At 49.3% G+C, this 27,450-nt stretch overlaps 2 protein-coding genes across 22 annotated transcripts in view; both read left to right on the top strand.

The window, feature by feature from the left end:
• The window catches only part of LOC111846162 (neuronal cell adhesion molecule-like), a 65,791-nt gene extending 59,139 nt beyond the window's left edge, over positions 1-6,652 (top strand). For 16 of the 20 annotated variants that reach the window (XM_072709912.1, XM_072709914.1, XM_072709915.1 and 13 more), the window contains 4 exons: positions 458-613; positions 1,941-2,072; positions 2,151-2,229; positions 4,597-6,652. In XM_072709912.1, the coding sequence (XP_072566013.1) occupies positions 458-613; positions 1,941-2,072; positions 2,151-2,229; positions 4,597-4,831 (602 nt within the window). In that variant the 3' untranslated portion in view covers positions 4,832-6,652. Of the gene's footprint in view, positions 1-457; positions 614-1,940; positions 2,073-2,150; positions 2,230-2,347; positions 4,571-4,596 lie in introns of those variants that run through there. The other 4 variants (XM_072709927.1, XM_072709928.1, XM_072709930.1 and 1 more) reach the window with 2 other exon arrangements.
• A 3,051-nt stretch (positions 6,653-9,703) lies between these two features.
• LOC111846173 (contactin-1a-like) overlaps positions 9,704-27,450 on the top strand; it is a 51,498-nt gene continuing 33,751 nt past the window's right edge. The window contains exons 1-2 of one of the 2 annotated variants that reach the window (XM_023816121.2): positions 9,704-9,845; positions 23,979-24,149. Coding sequence is in view for 1 of the 2 variants with exons in the window: in XM_023816120.2 (XP_023671888.2) it covers positions 9,759-9,845 (87 nt within the window). In the remaining variant the exon portion in view is untranslated. The remainder of the gene's footprint in view (positions 9,846-23,978; positions 24,150-27,450) is intronic. The other variant, XM_023816120.2, reaches the window with a different exon arrangement.

Genomic DNA, 27,450 nt, shown 5'->3' on the forward strand with positions numbered 1-27,450 from the left:
CACTACGGCCTTCCTGATACAGCAGACAGGGCAGAGATATTCTGATAGGAGACTCCTCTGCCTGTTTTTTCGCTCTGTAAAGTGTGTTGTGCTGATCTTCCTCTTCTGTCTGAGTGTCAGGAAGCCTGAAGCGGTTTTATTTTCTGCATGAATATTAAGTCATTTTTTTTCAGTTTCTCAAAATCCTTTGGAATAATTTTGAATAATCAATGGACGGCTCAGTTGAGAATGTTCAGATAGAGAGGAAATGTACTTCGGGTAAATTTAACAGCTACACAACTGCAGATCTTTAACTGCAAATCCTTTGTAATGAGGATGCATTCATCGTCTTCATTTTGTCTTGCCTGAAGGGTTTTTAGCAGTAACCATCAGGGCTGTTTTGTGTGCATGACTGATCTGTCTCAAGCTATCACACCGTTTTAGGGACAGACTGACTCTTTCCCGAAAACTCTTTTAGGTAATGAAGACTGGACAAGAGAGGTGGTAAATGGCTCTCAGACACACACTATTAAGGGCTTAAAGCCGGGGACGTCGTTCCGAGTGCGCGTTGTGGCTAAAGACCACTCTGAGCAGGTGGCCGGCAGCACGGGGGAGCTGCGGGTCAGCGTGCCAGGTAAGGGACTGGCCCCCGGTGTCCTCTGTGCCCGGCGTGCCTCTCCAACCGCCAACATGCATGCCGGAATCCATTCCGCATGTCTCGCTGTCCCCGGAATTCCTGCGGGAATGCCAGTGTTTGTTTGGACGGCCACAGGTTGGAATCCCATCCGCAGGCCCAACTCCAAGGCTCCCGAGCTGGGCTCCCCCAGCAGAAGTGTGGCTGTAAGGGGCTGGATGGAAGCGCCCACATGGCGGCGCAATGCATGATGGGCCGGTGGTGGACCCTCGGGCTGAAGGGTCCCCCGGACATGAGCTGGACGGCCCTTTAGCCTCTGTTCATTGTGTGCTCTGGTGTGTTTGTATCCGGTCCCCCGGACATGAGCTGGACGGCCCTTTAGCCTCTGTTCATTGTGTGCTCTGGTGTGTTTGTATCCATGTGTTTTTGTTTGCAGTCGTCCAGCAATCAAGGTCTTATTAAAGTACGTAGTAAAGCAGGCTGCTGCCTGGCGGGAATGCAGACGCCGCCATTGGCTAATTGTGCACGATTAAAAGCAAGATCGCTGACTGATGTCTTTCGTTTGTACTCCAACCATGTTAAACCAGATTTTAGCAAGTAATTATGCACCTATGTTTTCATCCCTTTTCATCCTGAATATTAATTTATTAATTAAGTACAATTTGTTATCAGTTCATCGTGTACAAATCTGTGCAGAGATTATTGTTTTTAACTTTGGTTTGGTTTAACACTTTATGTATTTGAGTCATCCTTTATCGCGAGTTTGGTTTCAGTTTGGGGGGTGGAGGCAGATGAAGGCAGATGGAGGCAGGTGGAAGCAGGTGGAGGCAGGCTCCATCTGGGTGTTTCTCCATATACGTACTTGGCCGTACTTGTGTTCTTTCATACCCTTTTTACGTTATCTTCCATTGCCGAAGACCAGTTACAATGCTAAGAACAGAAGTACGGATGTCGTTCTTTCACTGCCCCAAATATCAATATATCAGTTGTATCCTTGGCAAATGGGAACATGATTCATTGCATCTGAAGTTTGTTCCTGGGAGGCAAGTTAGCATTACCGGTCTTGCCAAGTACAATCTTCGTGTTCTTCGTATTGAGAAACAACCCCCTTCTGAACCCCTTACGTGTGACCTCACCCCCGGCATGTGACTTCACCCGTGCCATGTGACCTCACCCCCTCCGTGTGGCTTCACCCCTGCCATGTGACCTCACCACTTCCATGTGACTTCACCCCTGCCATGTGACCTCACCCCCTCCGTGTGACTTCACCCCTGCCATGTTACCTGACCTGCTCCATGTGACCCTCTGTTCTGGGTGCTGTGATCAGCCATGGCCAGCCGACAAGTAGACATCGCCACGCAGGGCTGGTTCATCGGTCTCATGTGTGCCATCGCTCTCCTCATCCTCGTGCTCCTCATCGTCTGCTTCATCAAGAGGAACAAAGGGGGAAAGTATCCAGGTAGGTGACCCCGCTGTGTGCCCCGCCGTGGGCCCCCCGGTCCTGAGTGGTCCATGACTGACATCGCTATCCCCCCAGTGAAAGAGAAGGAAGACGCGCACGCCGACCCAGAGATTCAGCCAATGAAAGACGACGACGGGACGTTTGGGGAGTACAGGTGAGAGTGTAACCGTGCCTCCCTCCCCCGGTGCTCACGCCCCCCCCCTCCTGCCCCTCTACACTGCGCCTCGGGCCTCTTCCTTCGTTTATGAGGAGTGTCCGTCTCCAACCTGCAGTTGTGCTTGAACTCGACCAGCCAGACTTTTGTTCAAGTGGAACTTTTGCCGACCCTCTCCAGTCGAAAGCACAAGCAGGCGGGATGGGGGGACGGGACGGCCTCGCTCGCCGCGTTCTCTTAACGGACCAGCAGGGGGACCCGCGCCGTCTCCACTTCTGGGAAGATGCTCCTCCCCATGTCTCTGTTTCACTCCTCTGAGAAGCCCAGCGAGCCAAAACTGTCCCTCATGCTGAGCAGCCAGCCTAGATAATGATTAATGCATAGAGCGCACACTCCTGTATACGTGGATGTTCTGATTAGCGGTGCAGAACTGAAAGCACCTGCCAGAATAACCAGCTTCCTGCTTCCGCATAGCTGCCTCTCCTCCTTCTCTTCACCTAAACGCACTTTATTTCTGTTAAACTTGAGAATTTCCTGTTTTTTTTTTTTTTTTTTTTTTTTAGTGTGTCACCTTTTGAAAGCTGTGTGTACAGTTTAGTGATTGTCCCTTTGATATCTTTCAGTATGCTGTGTAGTTGAATGACACCCCAAGCTCCTTCGCTGTGTAGTGCATGGCTAGAGACGTAAACGCGACTTTCTGTGACGGTATCGCTAGCCAGTGTAAGGTCTGTAGGGATCTGCATGTGCGTAACCTGGCATAACCGGCACACATATTACAAATGCAGCAGTCTACGGGTTCACATTGTTTTTGTAATAAACAGGGAATTTAGCCTCAGTCCCTTAAGCAGTGATCTGAGCAGAAGGCACAGTATCTCACTTCATGGTAGCGAATAAGAAACACGTTTTATCTAAGCATCATATTATATTTATATAGTGTTAGTTTGTTCTTGTCTGCTTTGGTCTGAAGTCCATGCTTGGCAGAATATAAGCACACTTGTTTTTATATCTTTTTATTTGTTATTATTTAAATGAGCAAAGTGATTTTATGTATTTAAATCCCCTTGACTGCTTATTTTCCCTCCGTATCGTTATTTATTAATGCTATCGTCTCCCCTGGAAACAGGAATTCCAGCCACTTCCCAGCTGGCTGGCGTAGAGATGTCATATTTTGAAATGGACGTTTGCGTTCACGTGCAGAACTCTGTTCTGGTTCCAGCCGGTGGATCTGTAATGATAATGGACGTTACTGGAAAGGGAGAGTATGTCAGTGGCAGAAGCTGGGTGCTGAGTCTCATGTTGGGCATCAGCTCAGCCTAAACCACACGCCCGTGTCATCGCCCGCTCTTAATGCCAGCCCCAAGTCTCATCCAGCAGGCATAGTCCTCTCAGTCTTCGGCCAGGGCATAGAAATTTCCAGACTGATCGGGCTGAACAAGTCGCGGTCGTCTTACCCTAAGATGAACTCGTAGGTGAAGTCTCATTTGTTGCTGCTGGAGAGCAGGGCCCGTGAAAGGTAAAGAGGAATCTGTCAGGTGGCAAGTATTTCCCCTCCTCCTCGCTGCCCCGCCGTGGTGGTGGGGGGGCTTCACCCCCCAATATCTCTGCTGCTCAGAGAAGCCAGCGTCACCGGGTGAGGGGATCCGCTGGTGCCCATTGTTCATTTACCGCCATCCACCATCAGCATCCTGGATCTGCGGCCAGTGGGCTGTGTCCTCACGCTTCCCTCCATCCGCCTGTTCGATTCGCATCATGGCCTTGGTCCTGTTGTTTTCATCATCACCCGAGTGTGGAGGGAGGAACGTTTCCCGGGAACCCAGCTCCATCCTGAATTCCTGGCTCCCTCCCGCTCTGCGCGTTGCCTTAGAGGGGGGTCTGGGCACACTCGGAGCATGACGGTGGGGTCACCCACGGTCCAACATGATCCATTTAATCACTGGAGAAGTCTGGCAACTCCGATTAAACGAAAACACAGAAGTGAGACAGTGAAAGTAGGTGTGTTTCTCTAAGGAAACTGCCGGAACACGACTTAGACGTCTTGTAAATCACATACAAGACACTTTAATGTAATTATGATGTCGTACAAGTAATGAAAATGGGAACAGTTAGGGAATTTGCTGGTGGCAGAATCTGATCCTGGATCAGTTGCTTCACTGGAAAGACACCCTCTAATTCAAGTTACTGCTACGGAAGCCATGTTGTCTAATGTCTTTATGATGGAAGAACATGCGTACCTGTGTATGTTATGGTTAATTAGCATGTGTTTTTTTGTGTTTGACATTTTTTTCTCCATCACAAAAAGCTAACTAATCCCTTAGGACATGTCACCCTTCCTGTCACCTGTAACCCCTGCATGTTATTTTCTCCTAGTGACACTGAGGACCATAAACCGTTAAAAGGAAGTCTCACCCCTCCCAGTGGGACAATAAGGAAGGAGGACAGTGATGACAGTTTAGTTGACTACGGGGAAGGCGGAGACGGACAGTTCAACGAAGACGGCTCATTTATTGGACAGTATAGCGGGAAGAGGGAGAGGGACGTGGTCGAGTGTGACCGCAGTTCGGAGGTGCCCTCCCCTGTCAATGCCATGAACTCCTTCGTGTAACCCGGACCGTAGGAAGACACACAGGCTGTCCCACTGCACTGTGACCACCCAGCTGCCCCTCCCCCTCCACACACGTCACATGCACACTACCGTCCAATCAGAAACGGGCAGTGTGCTTAGAGCAGGGCTGTGGCCTCCTCGGCCATGGGAAGGGGGGCACGGATGAGCTCTATCGCTGTTTCCTTCTTTGCAAGCTTTTTCTTGTTTCCCAAAATTAAAATTGGCGCTCGGCTTGCATTAAAGCCAGATATGATAAGCTTCTAATATACTGCATGGGTATAATAGTTGTCTAGAGTGCGTTATAACACAGGAATAATGCTGCATATGACCTGGAGGCAGTGAGACGCTTATGACTCCACATTGTCCTTTGGAATTATCGAACATGCCTTCCGAGTTCTTATCGTTTTCTTTGTCAAAGTGTTACCTTGGTATTACATAAAAAAGGCTTTACTGTCTCGGGGACAATGTTGTGAAAAATTACTAAATGTATAGCTTTCGTTGTTATGTCGTTTTTGCAAGACAGGTACTGTTTATATATAATTGGAAAAAAGGATGGACTGCAAATTAAGAATGTGTGTTTTATGAGCTGGACTGAAATACTTTGTGTTCACCCTTTTCACATTTAACCACTTCAGCATTCGTACGCAAACACAGGCCCGCCCGATTCCAGTGGTTCCAGTTAATTTATGTGCTTTTTAAAAAAAATTCCATGTCTGTCATTTCTTTTTTACATCAAGCATTTTATTGTCACAGTTGCACTAATGCAGGGGAGAGCATCGCACTGCATGTCAGTGTTGCGCCGGCTCATGTCCATCCCTCCCCCCTCACATGCACGTGTGTCACCGCGTCTGCAGTGCCCCTGCGCCTGGCGGCGGCTGCTGCTCGAGGGCAGTACCCGCTGCCCTCAGGCAGGGCATCCATGCTTGTCACCTTCACAGGACGAGGGGCGGAGGAACACGGTCAGCAAGGAGCGCCGTTAACGAACGACGATACTGTACATAACGTGCCTCCATCCTAATCATTGCTCTTTGCGTGAAGTTTATTAAAACTTGCAGACTACTTGCTATTTAGGGAGAGGAAATTCAGGTGCCATCTATAACGTAACTCTACGAAAGGCTCCGTTATCGTTTATAAAGTGGTGTTTTTATTTCTTTTTTACTTTCTAGGCTTGTTTCCTCATCTGCCTACAAAAGAGAGTTTAGCAGGCGTAGCCTTGTAACCTGCCCTAAAGAGGGCAGGAGCTTTTGTTAATGTTTAGAATGCTGGGGGTATCGGATTTCCATGATTTTGGGTCTTCATAACTTGCATCAAGTTTTAAGTTCACTATGCTTTTGTGAGTAGGTGTCCTGTGGAATTTGTACATTTCCTAATAGATGGCAGGACTGCAGGCCGGAGCAGGAGGTGAAAATGTGTATAAATGTGTGCAGGGTGGCAGGACTGTCTGGGTGCATTGTAATAAACGTGTCAAATCTTCATTAGAGTTTCATTCGCTGTGAATTTTATTAGTTTGTAAGGCTAGTCATTCTCAGCCTTATTTCCGGGAAAATAAGCACATGACTTTCAGGTCTGACCGCCACAACTGTTTGTCTGAAGACTCATGAACATTCGTGTGATTGCAATGTTAGAAAAAGACCCATCCACCAAGGCTGGAGACACGTGCGGGCGGGATCCCAGGTACGTGCGTGATGTTACGGTCCTGGGAAGGAGGACAGCACGCTGGGCCACTGCGGAACCCTATGTGTTCCAGAAGGATGGATATATTATCGCAAAAGACTTTGTATTTTAATTGAAAATAAATGTTGGTTTCAAGATTTCACTAAATTGTTTGATGCCTTAGTTTTACTTTAAAATCACTTATTTCCTGAAATAAAACAGGACTTTTGTGACCCACCATTTAGGGTCAGTGTTACATCAATAGTTACTTAGCTAAAACTGCACAAGAACCTGGAGAAAACATGACTCAAATGAATTCATCCCAGCAAGTGGCAGGCTTCATCTGTTCCTGTGCTTCATGGTTATTTGTAGGCAAACACACAGTCATCTCTGTAAGGGCTAGAGCCATCCTCCACATGCACGTAACGAAACAGAATGTTCTGGAAAGGTGAAGACCTGTCTCTCGCCTGTGATTATGCTACGTCATCAGCTGAAATGGAGTGCGTACGATGAAACTGATTGGCTGCATTGCACACAAAGACTGAACTTTTTTTGTACAGGTTGTCTATCTAGGCACAGGTACTTGTCTGACTAAAAAACAAGAAATCAGAACATAGCATCTAAAGGCATCATCTTAATTTTAACTGGTCAATATTTTATAGCCCATTTTGTGGCAGAATTACACTAAATTTACTTCAGTTTGTTCTCTTTCACCTCATTTTAATCAAAATGCAAATTGAGATTTTTACAGCAGAGAAATTCTCTTTTGTAAAGAAAATTCTGTGACTTCCATGATTTAACTGCATATAACATGCCAGATGTTTCACCACCTGCAAAAAGGCACTGGGATTACATTTAGAGTAAAACAATGAATTTGCATTATTTTCCATGAGCCATATGACATTGAATAAAGTACACATTGACTTGCAAATGAGACATTTTTGATAAGTGTTTTTGTGAAACATTTCATGCGTAACGGCACCTGCGGAACCTAATAACGTTAAATTCTTACATACTGCTGCCATCTAGTGTTTACAAAAAGAAAAATCTATCGTGCGCATTAGAAAATATCACTGACGGATTATGTGAACTTCATTGTCATTCACATGACTTTTTAAAAAAATGTCGTTTACATTCTTTTTCTGTCAAAATCCATTACGTCGCAACTAATGGAAAATATTTTCACAATCCATCGTGTTGAGACACTCCGTAAACAGAAATCATGCCAGGCGGCATGACGGTGTGATGTGGCGTTTCGGCCGTAGGTCTCGTTTTATAGCTTAATCTGATTAAATTTAATTCTGCGGGCCATTTATGATTCGCATGTATATGTAAATTTAAACTGTTATTAGGGTCTAATGACCCTCGTTAAGGTATTGGAATATAATTCTGTTATTTACCATAGAATGAAACAACATATTACGGTTTAATAAATACTTCTCTTAAATACCAAGTTATGTGCGGCTGATCAGCATTTTAACATAATTCAACAATTCCAGCTCATCATATCTTTTCAACACCCAGCAGGAGTCCGTTTAGCAATAACACTCTGTAATTTAATTAGTGTGCTGCTTCCGCTTGAAATATCCACATGCCCATAAAACCCATTAAATATTCATCCCATATCTCTCCGTACTGGCTTTTCCCTCCAGAGGAACCGAAATTAACCCCTGATTGATCCCAGCTGCTGTATTAGCGCGCTGTGCAGCTGAGCTTCGCTGACGTTTTCCGACCAAAATCCCCCTTCTCCAGCCCTCCCATCGAAAACATGAGTGATCTTCAGGAACATCCAGGAACTTCGGGAACATCCAGGTTTTTCTCGTGAACATATGCGAAAGATCTGTTGTACCGTTTTAAAATAACAGCTGGACACCTTGAATCTGACACCCTGACACAGGAGACATCCAAGATTTTACCATTATTCTGAGCAATGAAAACAAAATCAGCTGTAGGTTATACACGAAAAAGACAAATGACGGAGAGAAAAAGTGTTTCCAGCTGATCTCTGCGGGGGCGCCTCGCACCCAAGCTTTATTTAATGTTAGGGCCTTGTGCCTTTGATCTGGTACGAATACATCTCAACCCGTCTCATTCTCATTACTGCACTGCGGATTATAGCCACCATCCCTAAGGACCGTGAGATGATGCTGTCCCACCCCCAACCTCACCCCTCTGCGCCTATCATCTACCCCACCCCCAGCTCCGGAAAACTGATATTCTTCTTTAATTTTATTTTATTCTATTGCAGAATGCCCTGTCACAGGCCTGTTCCATGGTCTCCTCGTTTGGTTAAACCTTTTCAGATATCTGTTCAGGGCACTCTTTCCATTAACCTGCGGCTGGAGACATTTCTTATACGCTTCGTGTTTCATACTTTGTAGTCTTGGGGTTAACACCCCAGGTACTGATTAAAGTGACAATAATCATCATGAGATCTATATGGAGAAATTAAGTCACACTGAACCCGAATATCCAGCCACTTTCAACAACCCCATCTTTATATATATTAAGATCTGATCACTGATTATTAACACAGTTCATCTCAGTTTTCGCTATTACTAAGTGTCTCGTCGGTTGTCTTCACTGTCCATCAATAATTATTATATTTAGTTATTTTTCGCGTCTCTGGAATGTCTTCTCGGCGTATAAAGAGAATCCGCCACAGACTGACTGATTAGAGAAAAACTGCATAACGCCCCGATCTTCTCCGGACCGCCCTACACGGATCCACCCCAATCGGCGTCCGAATCCCGCGAATAGGACGCTGCTGCGCGCTGGATGTCGTCGCCGTCACCCGGAGCCATGACAGCCCGGGGCGGCACAAAGCGGCCCGTTTATCGGCTTATATTTTCATTCCCCGATGTACTCTGGGCCGTAGCTCGATTTAGTTATAGTTTTAATTTAATAAAATAGCATAAGCACGCCATACGCCCAACATCCTCTCTGCATAGAATAATACGTCTATGTATATAAATAAAATCCTTAAAAATAAAACAAATATATAGGCATAGGGAAAACATACATATAGAGGCCTAAACGATTATGTATGCCATATGCAGAGGTATTATACACATGTATGTACACACACAGCGATTTTAAGGAGACAAGGAGATTTTGATGTATCTCCGCGTCCCCGCATATCAGCGCATCGTGCCCGCTTCCTCAAGTCGAGCGCGCACACGGCCGCGTCCCCGCGTCCAATGGCCGCGGCGTGAGCGCCCCCTAGGGCGTGAAAAGCGAGCCGGTCGCCAATGCGCTGCTACAAGCGGCGCTGATGCTGCTCTGGCTCCCATGTCTGGGGATGTACCAGCGAGCCAGGTGTGCCGAGCGGAAGACTGAGAGGCGCAGCCCGGCTCGGCGGGTAAGCGGGGCTTTTTATTACCTTACTTTATTGTAAAGGCTCGTCTCCCGGCTGAAATGGAGGTTTTTAGCGGCGGGCGGGAGACGCTGGCAGCCCGAGCCGTGTTCCGCGGTACCGCAATGCAGAAGCTGTATTATCTCACCACCCCGGCTTGTCACTTTACTCGTTGTTTGTGCTCTTTAGTCTAAAATCATTTTAAAAGCGACGCCCGGACCTCCAGCCCCGTTTCGCGTTTTTGTCCCGTAAATTCAGAGTCCATCATTTCACGGGTCTCAGCCTCCGGCTCCAAAGGCGTTAATGATTGTTGCTTTTCAGTCGGTCACGCACAAGTGTGATTTAAAACGATCAATACGCTGATATTCTTAATAACTTAAAAATAGACATGTCATTTAATGAAGGGTTTAGGCTTGAATAGCATTTTACTTAACCAATTATCAAGCCGTGCTTTTTTGCGTAGCCTACGTGCAAAGGCTGACATTGCGAGCAGTGCAGAGACAGTAAGACATGAGATGTGACATGAGCCTGAAGTGTCCGAATGTCAGACTCCAAGCGAAATGGGGGGCTGCCTTTAGGCGCCGGCACGGGGGTGTGTCCTGGCCGGGCACCGGGGTGCCAGCTTAGGCAGAGTCATTCACAGGAGCCGAGATGAGCGCTGACTGGCAGGGCTGATCCGAAGGGTGTTGTCCCTGAGCACGGGGGACTCAACGCAACACACACGCGAATAACTGGCGGCGGCGTATGACCTTTCTGTGCAGGATTAGCTTAAGAGGGCTGAAATCATCATTAAATCCTGCAAACAACACTCGCAGTAAAGTGTAATTCTTAAAAATCCTTAAGCATCTTCTACTATATGCCATATGTATATGTGTACATGCCTTAATAAATACATTCGTCATTATGCATCGTCTTATGATGAAATTTTATCACAAATCCTGTGCATATTTCCAGTGCAGCCCTGTTTCTGCTCTGCCCAGAGTTAGTGATTTAAATATGTGAGGGATACCCCTTTGTTTGTAATGTTTGGGAAACTGGAAGCCTGGATAGCACCTGGGGGAGCTTAATCCCCTGCATGTCTGCCTGAGGACCCCTGGGGGGCTCCCGGGGTATCAGAGAATGCGCTCTTTAATCCCATGGGGGCTTTTCTGGGCCCCTTGTCAGCTTCTTGTTTATTTGCCCGTCTGACACGCTCCCTTTTTGCTGGTTGTCCTTGGCCCCTTTTAGGGCTGTGGTATAGGGGGGGGCGGTTGGGGACACGCTTTGTATGGCCCTCCGCTGCACTTTTTTTTACCCTTAACGGCCTTGGCATTGCAGGCCGGCCTCTCTCACCTCCTTTCTGTTTATGTGTGTGGAGAAGCAACCTGACAGCGGCCTGTACTGACGAGACCAGGATCACAGGCCATTCCATCCACTTTCCCATTTGATGGTGGCCTGGGGGGGTAACTCTTTGTTTTCCTCTCTTTCCTCTTAATGGGGGTTTTCCCACTTGAGCCCTCATTGGCTAAGCATTTAATGAGAACGCTGGTGACATTTGCACGCTGACAAGTGGAAGCCAGTTTTCAGAAGGTGACCCACATAATGTTTATTGAGCTGTCACACCATTATCATATGTTACATACACTCAGTGGCCACTTTATTAGGGCCACCTAGGTAGTTCCGGGTAGGACCCACTTTATTAGGTACATCTGGCTTGTACCGGGTAGGACCCGCATTATTAGGTACATCTATCTAGTACTGGGTAGAACTCACTTTATTAGGTACATCTAGCTAGTACCGGGTAGGACCCGCATTATTAGGTACATCTAGCTAGTTCCGGGTAGGACCCACATTATTAGGTACATCTAGCTTATACCAGGTAGGACCCACTTTATTAGGTACATCTAGCTACTTCTGGGTAGGACCCACATTATTAGGTGCATCTAGCTAGTACTGGGTAGGACCCACTTTATTAGGTACATCTAGCTACTTCTGGGTAGGACCCACATTATTAGGTACATCTAGCAGGTACTGGGTAGGACCCGCATTATTAGGTGCATCTAGCTAGTACTGGGTAGGACCCACTTTATTAGGTACATCTAGCTAGTACCGGGTGGGTCTCACATTATTAGGTACATCTAGCTAGTACCAGGTAGGACCCACTATTGCCTCGAGAACTGCTTCAAGCTTAGAGGAGTTGTTTATTCAGAGAAGCCGTTCTGCACACCACTGCTGAACCGAGCTGTAATTTCTTCCTGGTAGCTTTAACGGGCCTGGCCATTCTGCTCTGACATGATTGTAAGGCTCTCGATCATAGCATTTTGTTGGAACTATGCACCAACGTGGACCTCATACTGGCACTATTCCTGAGAGAGACAAGACTACAAAAAGGGGCATTTAAACCCAATAAGGACAGCCAGTTCCTGGGTAAATATAGTGCAGTTTGATTAAAAGGAGCGATTTGAGTACGGTATGTTACAATTGCCTTTGCATGTTTCTGGGAGGGTCATTTTGGACATTGCTGGTTCTATGCATTCTAAGATGGCAAACCTTTTACTTATAAAAATGTAACATTTACTAGATAAATGTTTGATATAATTGACCAGCCTTTGACGTACCATGCTGATAAATAATGATAGTGAGTCACGTTGTGGGTTTAGCAGTTTTAGAAGACTGGCTTTTTGGTTTTTTATATTAAAATGGAGCTGGAAAATCAGTAAGCAACGTATCTGTGGTATGTGGCTCTGTGGGTTAGCATGTTATACTTGTGTGCAGAAGGTTGCTGGTTCCAATCCTGGGGTCAGGAGGGTACTTTTACTGTTGGACCCCTCAGCAAAGACCCTTAACCAAGTACCATCTGACCCTGAGCTCTCAGAAATGCACATCATTTTGGATAAAAGTGCTAAATAAATAAAATGTCAGTGAAAGTCTCTGCAGGCTGGATAGCGTGTGTCAGGGTCATCACCCATCTGTCCCAGTCTTTCATGTCTCCTCCCCATTTGGCCAGCAGATGGCGCTAGCTATCCTGTCCTCCCCCGTTGTCAAAGTATTTAGTGTGTTTTCTCTGCTCCCCAGATGGCCACAGGGCACAATCAGCAGAGCTTGTGGCTACCTGTAAACCCCTCAGCTGTTTGTTCAAATCCCGCCTCCTCTATTTTTGTAGATTTTGTTCCCCAGTGTTTCATTTGTATCAGTTTTATAGTTCCTGTGTTTTGTGATTTGTATTCGGTTTTGGTTTTTTGCTTTGTGCCCGTGGTTGTGTTTTACCTGTCTGTTATTCACCTTAGATTCTGTTTCCTTGTTTGAGTTCATGATTTAGTTTTATTAGTTTCACCTGTTGCCTGTTTTACCAGCCCAGGTTCATTGTTTTCACCTGTCCTGCCTTAACTCAGTTCCCCAGTGGGTCATTGTGTTTCATGTGCTTTTCAGTCAGTGTTTGAGAACGTTAGACGTTCCCGTGTTGGTCAATTTTTGTATTTTATTCCTCGCCTGCCTGCTCCTTGTTACCCGGACTTTTAGTAGTTAGTCTTTGTTTTTCCGTATTTGCTTATTGACCCCTCTTGGTCCATTTTGTTTTGTAGTGCTCCTTATGTTTTCAGTTCTGTTAATAAACCCCCATCTTACTAGAGCCATCAGTGGATCATCCACCTTCCTCCCAGCCGGCACTCTGCCACGCCCCCATGCTAGAACTGCTTGAGGTTATGACAGACTGTCAGTGTACGGTTTTCTGATGTTTCATCTTGTCCAGCGAGAGCTCAGTGGATGTGAGTCACTGCCGTGACAAAGTGGCTCAGGAAGAGAGTGGAACTTGGAGCGGATGATTGACAGCTGTGGCCTTTGCTGGTACCGGGGGCCCGGGGGGGCAGCTGGCACTGGCCCACTTTGGAGGAAGGTGTTGATTGTGTCTCCCGGGTCAGGACTGGGTGCCATTGCGGAAGCTGGGGGTGCAAAGTGACGTCCAAGAGTTCGAGCTTAGGCTCAACTTGGCTTCTGGACAGGCAGAGAGCATCATGGTCTTCAATATTTTGCTCAGGGTTTGAGTACTTACCGTCACGTTCTCAGTGGTAATCAGCACTTATTGAAGCCATAATCAATGGGAAGAACTTCATGAAGTCAGAGCCTTGTGAGGATCCCATCAGCTTGGATGAAGGCTGGATCTCCGTGATCTGGGCTCCCAGGCAGGGAGTCGGATGAAGGCTGGATCTCCGTGATCTGGGCTCCCGGGCAGGGAGTCATCATTTGATTCCTTCTAGAGGATGGGGGGGTGGGATTGACATGAGCGGAAAGAGGCATTTTGAGAAGACTGGCGCAAATCACAAACCCAACATGCTTGGAAACAAAATACATGTGTGTGTGAAGATGCCTGACGCCGTCAGAGATACGGGGCCAGAATAAAACCCACCTCCCCTTCCTGATGGCCACACCCCCTCTATGCCATAATCCCCTCTTCCCCGCATTGATGCTGAGGCGTTCATTGCCGTACACATATTTGCACATGTGAGTTGCATTCTGGGTTTTTTTTGCAGAGCCTCCAGGCCCCTCTCTTATCACAGCTCTGCAGTCAGCACATAAACCCCTCTCACGTTTCATTCATTTACATTCCCTTTGGCTCGCTCGGCTCATACGCGAGGACACCGCAGCCTCTATCGTGACAGCGGTGATTTCCAGCCGAGCAGAGCTGAAGTGAAGCTGTATGTGCCATTCGTACAGATACACAGCAATGTTTTAGTTTCTGCCTATCCCATCATGCTCTCCTTTTGAAGGGGCACACACACACACACACACACACACACAAAGGTGGGAGTGAAGCGGAGCTCAAGGCAATGTGATTATTCTGATCATGGGATTCAACCTGGCAACCTTCCTATCACAGACAAATAGGCCTGACCCACTGAGCCACAAACAAGATAGGGTTCGTACCTTTGTCACCCTGTAGTTCCGTGTCTTTAGCTTGTGTCCCTGGTGTGTAGCAGAGGGCCCCTTGATGCATGTCCGAGAGGTTTTTCAAAGATCACGCAGCTGCTTCTGATTTAATTCTGCCTGATGAATGTGATCTTTCTACACCAACGAGGGTCATCTGACGTATGAGTGCAAATGACACAGGAAGTCCTTCAGTATGTTACTGCTGGTATCAGAGGAGGCACACGGGCACAAGTTTGAATGAACGGGAAGTCGCTGCACGCTTGAATATCGACTCAGACTTCGACGTACACTGACCATCATGGGTTCAGGGCTTACCGCACCAGTGGTTCCCATAAACTATGGCTTATTGGCAGGAAATTTCCCACAATCCTCAGCAGAATGACTCATAGCTTTCTGTTTATCTCTTTTGGTTGGTTTGTCCAGTTTCTGGCAGACAATCGGAGCCTTTATCTCGACCTGCCGGTTATGTGGAAAACTGAGGTACTTTGCCCAGAATGCATTAAATAATTGATCACAATATTACTCTAAGCTTCATATCTGCCAAATGTATCCTGTTTGCACATTACCACATTAGGGCCATTAAGATAATGTATGTATATTAGGCTTAAAGCACTTTTAGAGAACAGGATGGATCTGAGTCTGGTGCTGTGGCAGGCAGACAGGTAGGTGATGGGGTCGACAGGCAGCTTTCCGGCGTGACGATGGAGAAGCCCGTTCTGTGTAGCTGGTCTCCTGGTGCTGCCTGGGCCAGCCTAGAAAATGCGTAAACACCATGGCCCCGGCCCGTCTGAACACAGTTATGATCATGTGTCACCTGAGCGCCAGTAAGGCTGAACGGGATTGACAGTCTGTCTTCTAAACTCACACGCTGCCGGTTTATAATTAATATTGGGCAATGTGATCATTTTAAATTGTATTGATGTCCAACAGAAGCAAATGTGTTTAGTTATTATGAGGATAATAAATCGGGACAATGGGGAAACTGATCCCCATTATCGGGAATTATAATTATTATATAATCTCCATATCCATGGTATGATTACTGATGTTATCCATCCATCCATTCACCCATCCATCTTCTAACTGCTTGTTTTGGTCATGGTTGCAGGATCTATATTATTTTTCTATCAGTAATATAGTGGAAATATGACGTGTTTGTTCACTTTGAGATGGTTTCAATTCTGTCACTAAGATCTCAGTCCTTTAAGATGAGCTGTGGACTTTTCAGCTCTGTGATGGACTGTAATCCCATCCAAGGTGTCCCCTGATTTAGGCCCTGTGATGGACTGTAATCCCATCCAAGGTGTCCCCTGCCTTGGGCCCTGTGATGGACTGTAATCCCATCCAAGGTGTCCCCTGCCTTGGGCCCTGTGATGGACTGTAATCCCATCCAAGGTGTCCCCTGCCCTGTGTCCAGTGATGGACTATAATCCCATCCAAGGTGTCCCCTGCCCTGTGTCCTGTGATGGACTGTAATCCCATCCAAGGTGTCCCCTGCCTTGGGCCCTGTGATGGACTGTAATCCCATCCAAGGTGTCCCCTGCCTTGGGCCCTGTGATGGACTGTAATCCCATCCAAGGTGTCCCCTGCCTTGGGCCCTGTGATGGACTGTAATCCCATCCAAGGTGTCCCCTGCCTTGGGCCCTCTGATGGACTGTAATCCCATCCAAGGTGTCCCCTGCCCTGTGTCCAGTGATGGACTATAATCCCATCCAAGGTGTCCCCTGCCCTGTGTCCTGTGATGGACTGTAATCCCATCCAAGGTGTCCCCTGCCTTGGGCCCTGTGATGGACTGTAATCCCATCCAAGGTGTCCCCTGCCTTGGGCCCTGTGATGGACTGTAATCCCATCCAAGGTGTCCCCTGCCTTGGGCCCTAAAATGGACTGTAATCCCATCCAAGGTGTCCCCTGCCTCGGGCCCTGTGATGGACTGTAATCCCATCCAAGGTGTCCCCGGCCTTGGGCCCTGTGATGGACTGTAATCCCATCCAAGGTGTCCCCTGCCTTGGGCCCTGTGATGGACTGTAATCCCATCCAAGGTGTCCCCTGTCTTGGGCCTTGTACTGCTTAGGCCAGGCCACTGGCCCTCCAGTTGGAAGACAGATTGATGGATGGTTTCTTGTTAGCTTGTCTCCTAATTAACATGAACTATGACGATTAGCCGAATTTGCCTGTCAAGTTTGTGTGGGATGTCAGTAGAGGCTGTACAAATGCTTTCTGCTGCTTGAGTCTGAGCAGTCGACAGAATCTTTGACAGAAATGAGCGCTCCGCTTTCTGCCGCCCAGCTCGTGTTGGGAATAAGCAGGGCTCACTGAGCCAGGATCCTCGCTGCAGTTGGGATTTTCAAAACACTCATCCATGCAAATGTATTCACGTCCCAAACACATCTGCCACGGCTGTCTGCCGTTTTGATTTCTCTCTGTATTTTGCAACTAGATAATTGGTAACCTGTTAATGGAGCAGGCGGCTAGAGTGTCTGCCATCTGCATGTTCCCTGTTGCACGTCCTCCCTCATGTGTCCCCTGTTGCATGTTCTCCCTCGTGTCCCTTTTTGCACATTCTCCCTCTTGTCCCCTGTTGCACGTTCTCCCTCTTGTCCCCTGTTGCACGTTCTCCCTCTTGTCCCCTGTTGCACGTTCTCCCTCTTGTCCCCTGTTGCACGTTCTCCCTCATGTGTTCTCTGTTGCACGTCCTCCCTCATGTATCCTCTGTTGCACGTTCTCCCTCGTGTCCCTTTTTGCACATTATCCCTCTTGTCCCCTGAATATTGCACATTCTCCCTCTTGTCCCCTGAATATTGCACGTTCTCCCTCATGTATTCCCTGTTGCACGTTCTCCCTCATGTATCCTCTGTTGCATGTTCTCCCTCTTGTCCCCTGTTGCACGTTCTCCCTCATGCATCCCCTGTTGCATGTTCTCTCTCGTGTCCCCTTTTGCACGTTCTCCCTCGTGTCCCCTGAATATTGCAGGTTCTCCCTCATGCATCCCCTGTTGCATGTTCTCTCTCTTGTGTCCCCTTTTGCACGTTCTCCCTCGTGTCCCCTGAATATTGCAGGTTCTCCCTCATGTATTCCCTGTTGCATGTTCTCCCTCTTGTGTCCCCTGTTGCACCTTCTCCCTCGCGTCCCCTCTTGCACGTTCTCCCTCGTGTCCCCTGAATATTGCAGGTTCTCCCTCATGTATTCCCTGTTGCATGTTCTCCCTCTTGTGTCCCCTGTTGCACCTTCTCCCTCGTGTCCCCTCTTGCACGTTCTCCCTCCTGTCCCCTGAATATTGCATGTTCTCCCTCATGTATTCCCTGTTGCACATTCTCCCTCGTGTCCCCGTAACGTGTTCTGTCTTGCATGTCCCCGGTCGTTTGTTCTCCCTTGCATGTCCCCAGTTGTGTGTTCTTCCTTCTGTTTTCCCTGTGTGTTTTCTCTTCATTCTGTCCATCTCATGTTCTTCTTTACCTGTGCATCTCAAGGGTGGAAATGCACAAATGGCAGTTTGAATCCACACTTATTGCTGACTTTCAGAGTATGGAGAAGATCAGCAGTATCACAGATTCTTGCAGTAAGTTTTCTTTTAAATCTGCATCTTATTTAAAAGCTTGGAGCACTCAATCTCTCCATCTCTCCATCTTTCCACCTTTCCTTTTGGAAAAGAAGCCAAAGACCCTTTTAGTGGGACCATTAATATCTGATGCCGTATCTGAAGCTAATTCGCTTCTGCCTGGAACGACTCCTGGCTCATTCCTGTCCGGAAAACTGTGTAAATGCTGCAGTGCAGGGGGGCTCCTGGGACCCGGACATGCGCTCAACGAGGCCCCTGTGTGCCTGCTCTCTGTTCAGCTGGCAGTGCACCTCCTAGATTCTCCTCGTCCCTTTTGGATGATGTCATAAGCAGAACGGCTCACACCTCCATGTCTGTGGGCGGGGATCCTCCACGTTCTCCCCGTGTTCATGTGACTTTGTTTAGAGCTGTATGAACATTCTTGTTGTGGTTGGTATTGGTCTCTGCGAGGCGACCTGCCTACAGCATTTCCGTAATAACAAAGCGACGGGCTCATAGTCACCAGCTCAGACCTTCAGGCTGCGGGGGTGGGGGGGGCTTCACTGTTCACTGCTCTGTTTGGAGCTGAGCCTCATATGGTGGGCGGTCGGCCCATGCCATGGCAACGACTCCCACGTTGCCATGGTGACAACCCCAGCACTGCCATCATGCAATCAGCATAGCAGAGGCCCTATAGCTGTAGGGTTTATGTTTCATGGGGCTGCTGGGTAGTTAGTTGAATTAGTGACTTAAGTTAAGAGTGACAGTTAAGTGTTTTAAACTAATAAGGGGAGGTGGGTTTTATTTCTGCTGAAGCTGATTTAACCCAGTGCTGGGGGTGGGTCTGGGTGGTCCCTAGAGCAGATGTTGAGTCACATGACATAGGGCGTCATTATCACAGGGACATAGCCCTTGGTGACCTTTAACCTCTGGTGGCGACACGAGCGATGCAAGGCAGACAGTCTGACTAGAGGTGGATTAATGAGAGACAGGATGCCCCGCATGTGCATTTAACACTTACACTGCCGAATCAATAACTGCTGATCCAGTGGAAATGTAGATCAGCTGAGTGCGTTAAAATGCAGAAAAACCATTAGGCAGGGTGGACACTGGGAAACAGCATAGAATGGTACCCCTTTGGGGAATGGTACCCTTTTGGGGAATGGTACCCCAGTGGGGAATGGTATCCAATTGGGGAATGGGACCCCTTTGGAGAATGGTACCCCAGTGGGGAATGGTATCCAATTGGGGAATGGGACCCCTTTGGAGAATGGTACCCCAGTGGGGAATGACACCCTAGCAGGGAATGGTACCCCTTTGGGGAATGGTACCCCTTTGGGGAATGGCACCCTAGTGGGGAATGGTACCCTAGCGGGGAATGGTACCCCAGTGGGGAATGGTATCCAATTGGGGAATGGGACCCCTTTGGAGAATGGTACCCCAGTGGGGAATGACACCCTAGCAGGGAATGGTACCCCTTTGGGGAATGGCACCCTAGTGGGGAATGGTACCCTAGCGGGTAATGGCACCCCATCACCCTGTTGGTGAATGTCACCCCATCGGGGAATGGTACTCTGTCGGAGAATGGAACTCATAAGTCTACCCTGTAAGCAGCACCTCTCAGTGGATGAGTATATTGAGGAGATTTCAGCCCTTTTATCCCAACAAGTCCCAACGGAACTGATCATTAGATCGAGGGATGGTGGTTCTGTCCCCTGAGATGGGCTAATCACGCTAGCTGGTACTAATGGGACCAATTTACCCAGTTTTTTTTATTAATGGCCATTAAATGGCCGCTTTCATCAGCGCTGGCCAACCTCTTATTAATGTAACTCTCATTCAGAGGCTGTGCTTTTCCCAAGAAAAGCGAGGATGCTTCGCAGGGACCACTGAGCGGGATAAAGGAGGGCCGGCCGCAGCCCAATGGGCATTTAGCTCTTTCACACGGCGCGGGCGGGAATAAAGGCAGCCCCTCTGGGTCCTTGGTGCCGGGGGGGTGTAGAGGCCCATGCGGACGTCCGTCTGAAGGGAGGCATTGAATGGGCTGATTAGCATTCGATACGGCGAGGCAGCCTCAGCGCTCAGGCTCCTGGTTTGTTTTACACTTTCTCTCTCGTTTTTAAAATCCGTGCCTTTCGGCTAAAAGGCTGAACGCGAGCCTCTTTCAGGGCACGGAAAACGGGCGTCCGTTTGAGGGCCCGAGGTGTGGGTCACGCTGGGGAAAAGGCCGGCCGTTTAAACCCTGTCTCAGCAGATCGAGTGGCAGCTGCGGCTCCAAACTTCGACCCGTGTGGATCGATAAAAATAACGATGTGTTAGGTTATGCCGTCACGGGGAGCTGGACCATCACACACGTTTCTGCTCCCACTTTGGTCTTTTTTAAAAAAAAAACTGACAAAACACTGACAGCTGTACCTTCTGAAGCTGACGCATGGATCCTCAGAGCATATTCCAGAAGCTTTAGATCTGATTAGTCTGGATGGAGATGCTGAGGTCCATATCTCTGATCTTTAAGTACATCTGACCCCAGTGGGGGAATCATGGCAGATGGCCCCCATCTCCCCACTGCCTGTAGTTTTACCGGTTATGGAAGTGTCTTGTGTGTATATATTCCTGTCTATGGAAATCGCATCTCCAATTGGGTTCCCTGGTGCACCTTGTGTTTCCGGAATAAATTCAGTCGCATTAAATATCAGCCAACTAACTGGAATACCCCCCCAGGCCTTGCAGTGACACCGAGTCATTGCCCTCAGTGATGCTCCCCCCTCACTCCACTGGCCTATTCTTGGTCCCTAATGCCCCCCCCGATGTCCCTGTGCTGATGTCACTGCTGTTCCGCATTCCTCCCCCCTGCTGCTTCTCCTAAATCAGGCTCCGCCCTCCCACCGTGTGAACCCTGCAGATTTGCCTGCATCGTGACCCCAAAGCTGCTGCCCCCCGTGTGGGTCACACACGCTGCTGTGGATGTCTCAGGTCACAGCAGGTACACTTTGTGGGCTCTGGGGCTCAATGACTGTGATATTTATATCCTGTCTTACAGGAGAGGCTCACATGTTGGGTTTTTTGATACTGAAAGAACCTCCTCCTCTCGCCACTCCTCCCTTTCCTCTATCTGCTCTACCTCCTTCTCACCCACTCCTCTTCTTCTCCCCACTCCTCTTCCTGCTCCTCCTCCTCTCCCTGCTGCCCCTCTGCCTCATGATGCACTAGAGTCTGAAAGTAGAATCTGTTTACCCGTCACTCAGAAACACAGACAGGAACGCCTTGTGTAGTGTTTACTTGTCGGTGATGGGGAGCAGATCGAAGATGCTGTTGAACATAGCATTTGAGATGGCAGCACCTCCTTTTCCATAGAGTTTGAGATGCCTTTTTCTGTGGAGTATAAGATGTGCCCACCCAGGCAGCACCTCCTTTTCCACAGCATTTGAGATGTGTGTGTCAGGCAGCACCTCCTTTTCTGTAGCGTTTGAGGCGCTTCTGCCAGGCAGCACCTCCTTTTCTGTAGCGTTTGAGGCGCTTCTGCCAGGCAGCACCTCCTTTTCTGTAGCATTTGAGGCACATCCACCAGGCAGCACCTCCTTTTCTGCAGCTTTGAGTTTGATTATCGTTATGTAGGAAACATGCTGGGGGAGAGCTTTTCCAAACCCTCTCTGGGTGCCCACAGATCTACCCATACCCCCCCCCTGCACTGATGGGACAGAACTGCCGCTGCCCGAATGGCAGTGCCAGGATTTTTGAGAGTTATTAAGGCAGTAAAAATCTGGCCGGGCTCCAGGTCTGGGCTGGGTTGTTTTTTACAGGACGGCGGGAGCAGTAGGGCGCCAAACAGAAAGAGAGCCAGCCTCTCACCCGGGGCGTCGTCCAGGCGATCCCTGTCCTGGGCGCTTCTTTACAGGAATGATAGTTTGTTACTGTCCTAATGGGAAATAATGAGAAAAGTAGGAAGTGAATTATAAGGGACAATGTTCGTCAGATATAGGTGCAGCATGAACGAGGCCCTTAACCCCGATTCCTCCACTTTTTTGGATAAAAGCAGCTGCTAAATAAATAAAATGTAAGTGTCTGTGTATCTGACCATCGTGCGGCGCTCAGGCACTCATCAGTGTCCGGAATAGCCTGCTTATTATCCCGATGACACCATGACGGGATGCGTAGCGTCAGCAGCAGCCAAGACAGCGGGAGAACCGGACGGCGTCTCGGAAAGCTGCTCACAGACACGCCAGCCAGAGACACCGCACCTCCCCAGAAAGGCCCAGTTCGCCGGTCACCGCACCCACCGCACCCACCGCACCCACCGCACCCCCCCAGAAAGGCCCAGCTTGCTGGTCACTGCACCCCCCAGAAAGGCCCAGCTTGCCGGATACCGCACCCCCCAGAAAGGCCCAGCTCGCCGGTCACCGCACCCACCGCACCCCCCAGAAAGGCCCAGCTCGCCGGACACCGCACCCCCCCAGAAAGGCCCAGCTCGCCGGACACCGCACCCCCCCAGAAAGGCCCAGCTCGCCGGACACCGCACCCCCCCAGAAAGGCCCAGCTCGCCGGACACCGCACCCCCCCCAGAAAGGCCCAGCTCGCCGGACACCGCACCCCCCCAGAAAGGCCCAGCTCGCCGGAACCGGCTTCCGCTTTACAGATAAGGCTTCAGCAGGAAGCGGCAGCCCAAGACACACAGGGGTATCCCGGCCCCAGCTGAAAGCAGATTGGCCCCCAGTGTGCCCCCCACCTCAAAAAGATCTCAAATCACCCTAGCTTGGATGCCTAAGGCTGCTTGAAAGAGTACAGAAGTCTGAAAATATAAATCTGAAGAGCAAAGCCCCAATTTCTGCTAGGTATTATCTGTAAATACTTATTCTGCGCTTCCCTCATGGGAACAGGCAGTGAAAACGTCTGCCAGACTATGTCATTTCTTTCCCAAACTGGGCTCTGGCTTGCGATTTCCTTTGATAATCCAGCCACACTGGCACAGTAACTGTTTTTAAAATACTGAGAACATTGGATTTTCTCTTTGTTTATGTTCTTGACTTTTGCGTGGTAATTTTAACCGAGTCCCTGATTCCAAGCGGAGGTGGTAGGTGCAGTTGTTGCTAATGGCAACGTCTGGTGCCATCGCTGGTATGTTGTCTCCGGTTCAGGATCCACAGGACATCAGGGGCAGGGAGAGGAGGAGGAGGAAGAGCAAGAAGAGGAGGATGAGCAGTGGGGAGAAGAAACAGAGGAGCAGGGAGAGGAGGATGAGGAGCGGGGAAAGGAGGATAATTGAGTAAAGGTGGACAAAGAACAGAGAGGATGAGGAGGAGCAGGGAGATGATGAGAGAAATGAGGAGGGGGGAAGAGGAGGATCGGAGAGAGGAAGAGGGGTAGGGAGAGGAGAAGGAAGAGCAGGGGAGGAGTAGGAGGAGTAGGGAGAGGTGAAGGAGAATGAAGAGTGAGAAGAAGAGGAAGAGAACTAGGGAGAGAAGGAGAAAGAGGAGGAATAGGAGTGGGGAGAAGAGGAGGAAGAACAAGGATTAGAGGAGGAATGCGGAGAGGAGGAGCAGGGTGCAGTGGGCCACTGACCTCGGGTATCCTCTTGATGTCACAATGAACTGTTTCGATGCATTTAATTGGCTGTCCAAAACATGGACTCGAAACACACACCTCACACCTCCTCACGCCTCCTTGCACCTCCTTGCAGTCCGATGTTGTATGGCCTTACCCTCTAGAAAGAAAGGCCGTCTCCTCCTGTTCCAATCTGGCAACAGGGCAGCCACCCACGAGAGGCGGGGCCTGACCATCTGGACCAGGCTGGTGGAAGGCTGGAAGCTGAGCTCCATGCTCTCATCGATCCCGATGACGGTCCCCAAGCGCTCAGCACACGTTTCTCAGGACTGTAGGTGAGGGAGGAGCTTTGGGCATTTTAGAGCACATTACACTCAGCAACAGTGACTCAGTTGGGGGATACATGTCTGTTTTTGGGAAGAAAAACTCCGAATGCAGTAACCCGATGACAAAGGGGGACCTGTACGCTTCAGCATGTGATGGGCTGCGTTGGGTTTGCGTGGCGATCACAGTGTCGTACCACTTCATGCATCCTGCACTGAAGCGGCCATTATACCCATCTCAGGCTCCAGAGGGCTGTTTGCCGGGGTCCCGAAACAGAGCTGCCTGTCAGCGCCGTGAAAGAACGCCCGCCGCCCTGGATCCGTCACGGGCCGCTGGGGTCTCCATGACTCAGACTTGGAGGGAACAGAAGATCCTGGGCAGGGGGGCGGGGGTGTGTGAATGCAAGCGTCTGTCCTGGGCGTCCCACATGCGCTGCTCGTTATGTCACGGGGGGCCATCGGTGGTGCTAAAGGAGGGGTTAAACTGTTTATCTCTGAAGGAAACATTTTTTTTAGCAGATTGACGTTGATGGATGAAATTCACAGTGGCAAGGCTATCTGGATAGAAGGAGACACACACACTTTGCCTGTGTATGCTGTAGTACGCTTCCTGATTGCAGTGCACTAGCCACTGTCAGGTGCCTGTGTATGCTGTAGTACGCTCCCTGATTGCAGTGCACTACCTACTGTCAGGTGCCTGTGTATGCTGTAGTACGCTCCCTGATTGCAGTGCACTAGCCACTGTCAGGTGCCTGTGTATGCTGTAGTACGCTCCTTGATTGCAGTGCACTAGCTACTGTCAGGTGCCTGTGCATGCTGTAGTACGCTCCCTGATTGCAGTGCACTAACCACTGTCAGGTGCCTGTGTATGCTGTAGTACGCTCCCTGATTGCAGTGCACTAGCCACTGTCAGGTGCCTGTGTATGCTGTAGTACGCTCCCTGATTGCAGTGCACTAGCCACTGTCAGGTGCCTGTGTATGCTGTAGTACGCTCCCTGATTGCTGTGCACTAGCCACTGTCAGGTGCCTGTGTATGCTGTAGTACGCTCCCTGATTGCAGTGCACTAGCCACTGTCAGGTGCCTGTGTATGCTGTAGTACGCTCCCTGATTGCTGTGCACTAGCCACTGTCAGGTGCCTGTGTATGCTGTAGTACGCTCCCTGATTGCAGTGCACTAGCCACTGTCAGGTGCCTGTGTATGCTGTAGTACGCTCCCTGATTGCAGTGCACTAGCCACTGTCAGGTGCCTGTGTATGCTGTAGTACGCTCCCTGATTGCAGTGCACTAGCCACTGTCAGGTGCCTGTGTATGCTGTAGTACGCTCCTTGATTGCAGTGCACTAGCTACTGTCAGGTGCCTGTGCATGCTGTAGTACGCTCCCTGATTGCAGTGCACTAACCACTGTCAGGTGCCTGTGTATGCTGTAGTACGCTCCCTGATTGCAGTGCACTAGCCACTGTCAGGTGCCTGTGTATGCTGTAGTACGCTCCCTGATTGCAGTGCACTAGCCACTGTCAGGTGCCTGTGTATGCTGTAGTACGCTCCCTGATTGCTGTGCACTAGCCACTGTCAGGTGCCTGTGTATGCTGTAGTACGCTCCCTGATTGCAGTGCACTAGCCACTGTCAGGTGCCTGTGTATGCTGTAGTACGCTCCCTGATTGCTGTGCACTAGCCACTGTCAGGTGCCTGTGTATGCTGTAGAACGCTCCCTGATTGCAGTGCACTAGCTACTGTCAGGTGCCTGTGTACGCTCCCTGATTGCAGTGCACTAGCCACTGTCAGGTGCCTGTGTATACTGTAGTACGCTTCCTGATTGCAGTGCACTAGCCACTGTCGGGTGCCTGTGTATGCTGTAGTACGCTCCCTGATTGCAGTGCACTAGCCACTGTCGGGTGCCTGTGTATGCTGTAGTACGCTCCCTGATTGCAGTGCACTAGCCATTGTCGGGTGCCTGTGTATGCTGTAGTACGCTCCCTGATTGCTGTGCACTAGCCACTGTCAGGTGCCTGTGTATGCTGTAGTACGCTCCCTGATTGCAGTGCACTAGCCACTGTCAGGTGCCTGTGTATGCTGTAGTACGCTCCCTGATTGCTGTGCACTAGCCACTGTCAGGTGCCTGTGTATGCTGTAGTACGCTCCCTGATTGCAGTGCACTAGCCACTGTCAGGTGCCTGTGTATGCTGTAGTACGCTCCCTGATTGCAGTGCACTAGCCACTGTCAGGTGCCTGTGTATGCTGTAGTACGCTCCCTGATTGCAGTGCACTAGCCACTGTCAGGTGCCTGTGTATGCTGTAGTACGCTCCCTGATTGCAGTGCACTAGCCACTGTCAGGTGCCTGTGTATGCTGTAGTACGCTCCCTGATTGCTGTGCACTAGCCACTGTCAGGTGCCTGTGTATGCTGTAGTACGCTCCCTGATTGCAGTGCACTAGCCACTGTCAGGTGCCTGTGTATGCTGTAGTACGCTCCCTAATTGCAGTGCACTAGCCACTGTCAGGTGCCTGTGTATGCTGTAGTACGCTCCCTGATTGCTGTGCACTAGCCACTGTCAGGTGCCTGTGTATGCTGTAGCACGCTCCCTGATTGCAGTGCACTAGCCACTGTCAGGTGCCTGTGTATGCTGTAGTACGCTCCCTGATTGCTGTGCACTAGCCACTGTCAGGTGCCTGTGTATGCTGTAGTACGCTCCCTGATTGCAGTGCACTAGCCACTGTCAGGGCAGGAACATTAATAGACATGCGATCCGTATCCAGCCAGTGACCTCGTTTACTAATTAACTGTCAGCCCCGTTTTTCCACATGAAAAGGGAGCGTGTCTCAGAATGCCACCAAGGCGGTATGAGCACTCGTCTCCATGCTGTCTGCACCCTGCGCGTGTGTCCATGTGCGCGTATATGTGTGCGTGTGCTGTAAACACACCCACACATATACATCTTGTGCCTGTGGTCCCTCATTCCTTCTTTTATGAGAAACGGAAAACAGTTGCGTGACATTAAACAAGCTCTTTATCAAGCTTAATAATGAGTGTCTCTGTGAAAGCAAGGGCGGAGCCATCGGGACTGGGAGGGAGCTCCTGATTGGTCCTCACCCCTTACGTTACCGTTCCTGCTGCATTCTGCAACTCTCCCCACAGTGTCAATTTCCTCTCCCCGCCTTTGACATTTCTGTTTCTGGAAGATATTTCTATTGCAAAATTAATACTAGATTATTAAAACATAAGCCTGCCAGATACCCAGATTCATTTTTAAAGCATTTCTTTCCTGGTGTAGGTTTTTTAGATATATTTTCATATTCCCTTTATTGTCTGATTTGA

Source organism: Paramormyrops kingsleyae, chromosome 3 (genome assembly GCF_048594095.1).
Source record: "Paramormyrops kingsleyae isolate MSU_618 chromosome 3, PKINGS_0.4, whole genome shotgun sequence".
NCBI lineage: Eukaryota > Metazoa > Chordata > Actinopteri > Osteoglossiformes > Mormyridae > Paramormyrops > Paramormyrops kingsleyae.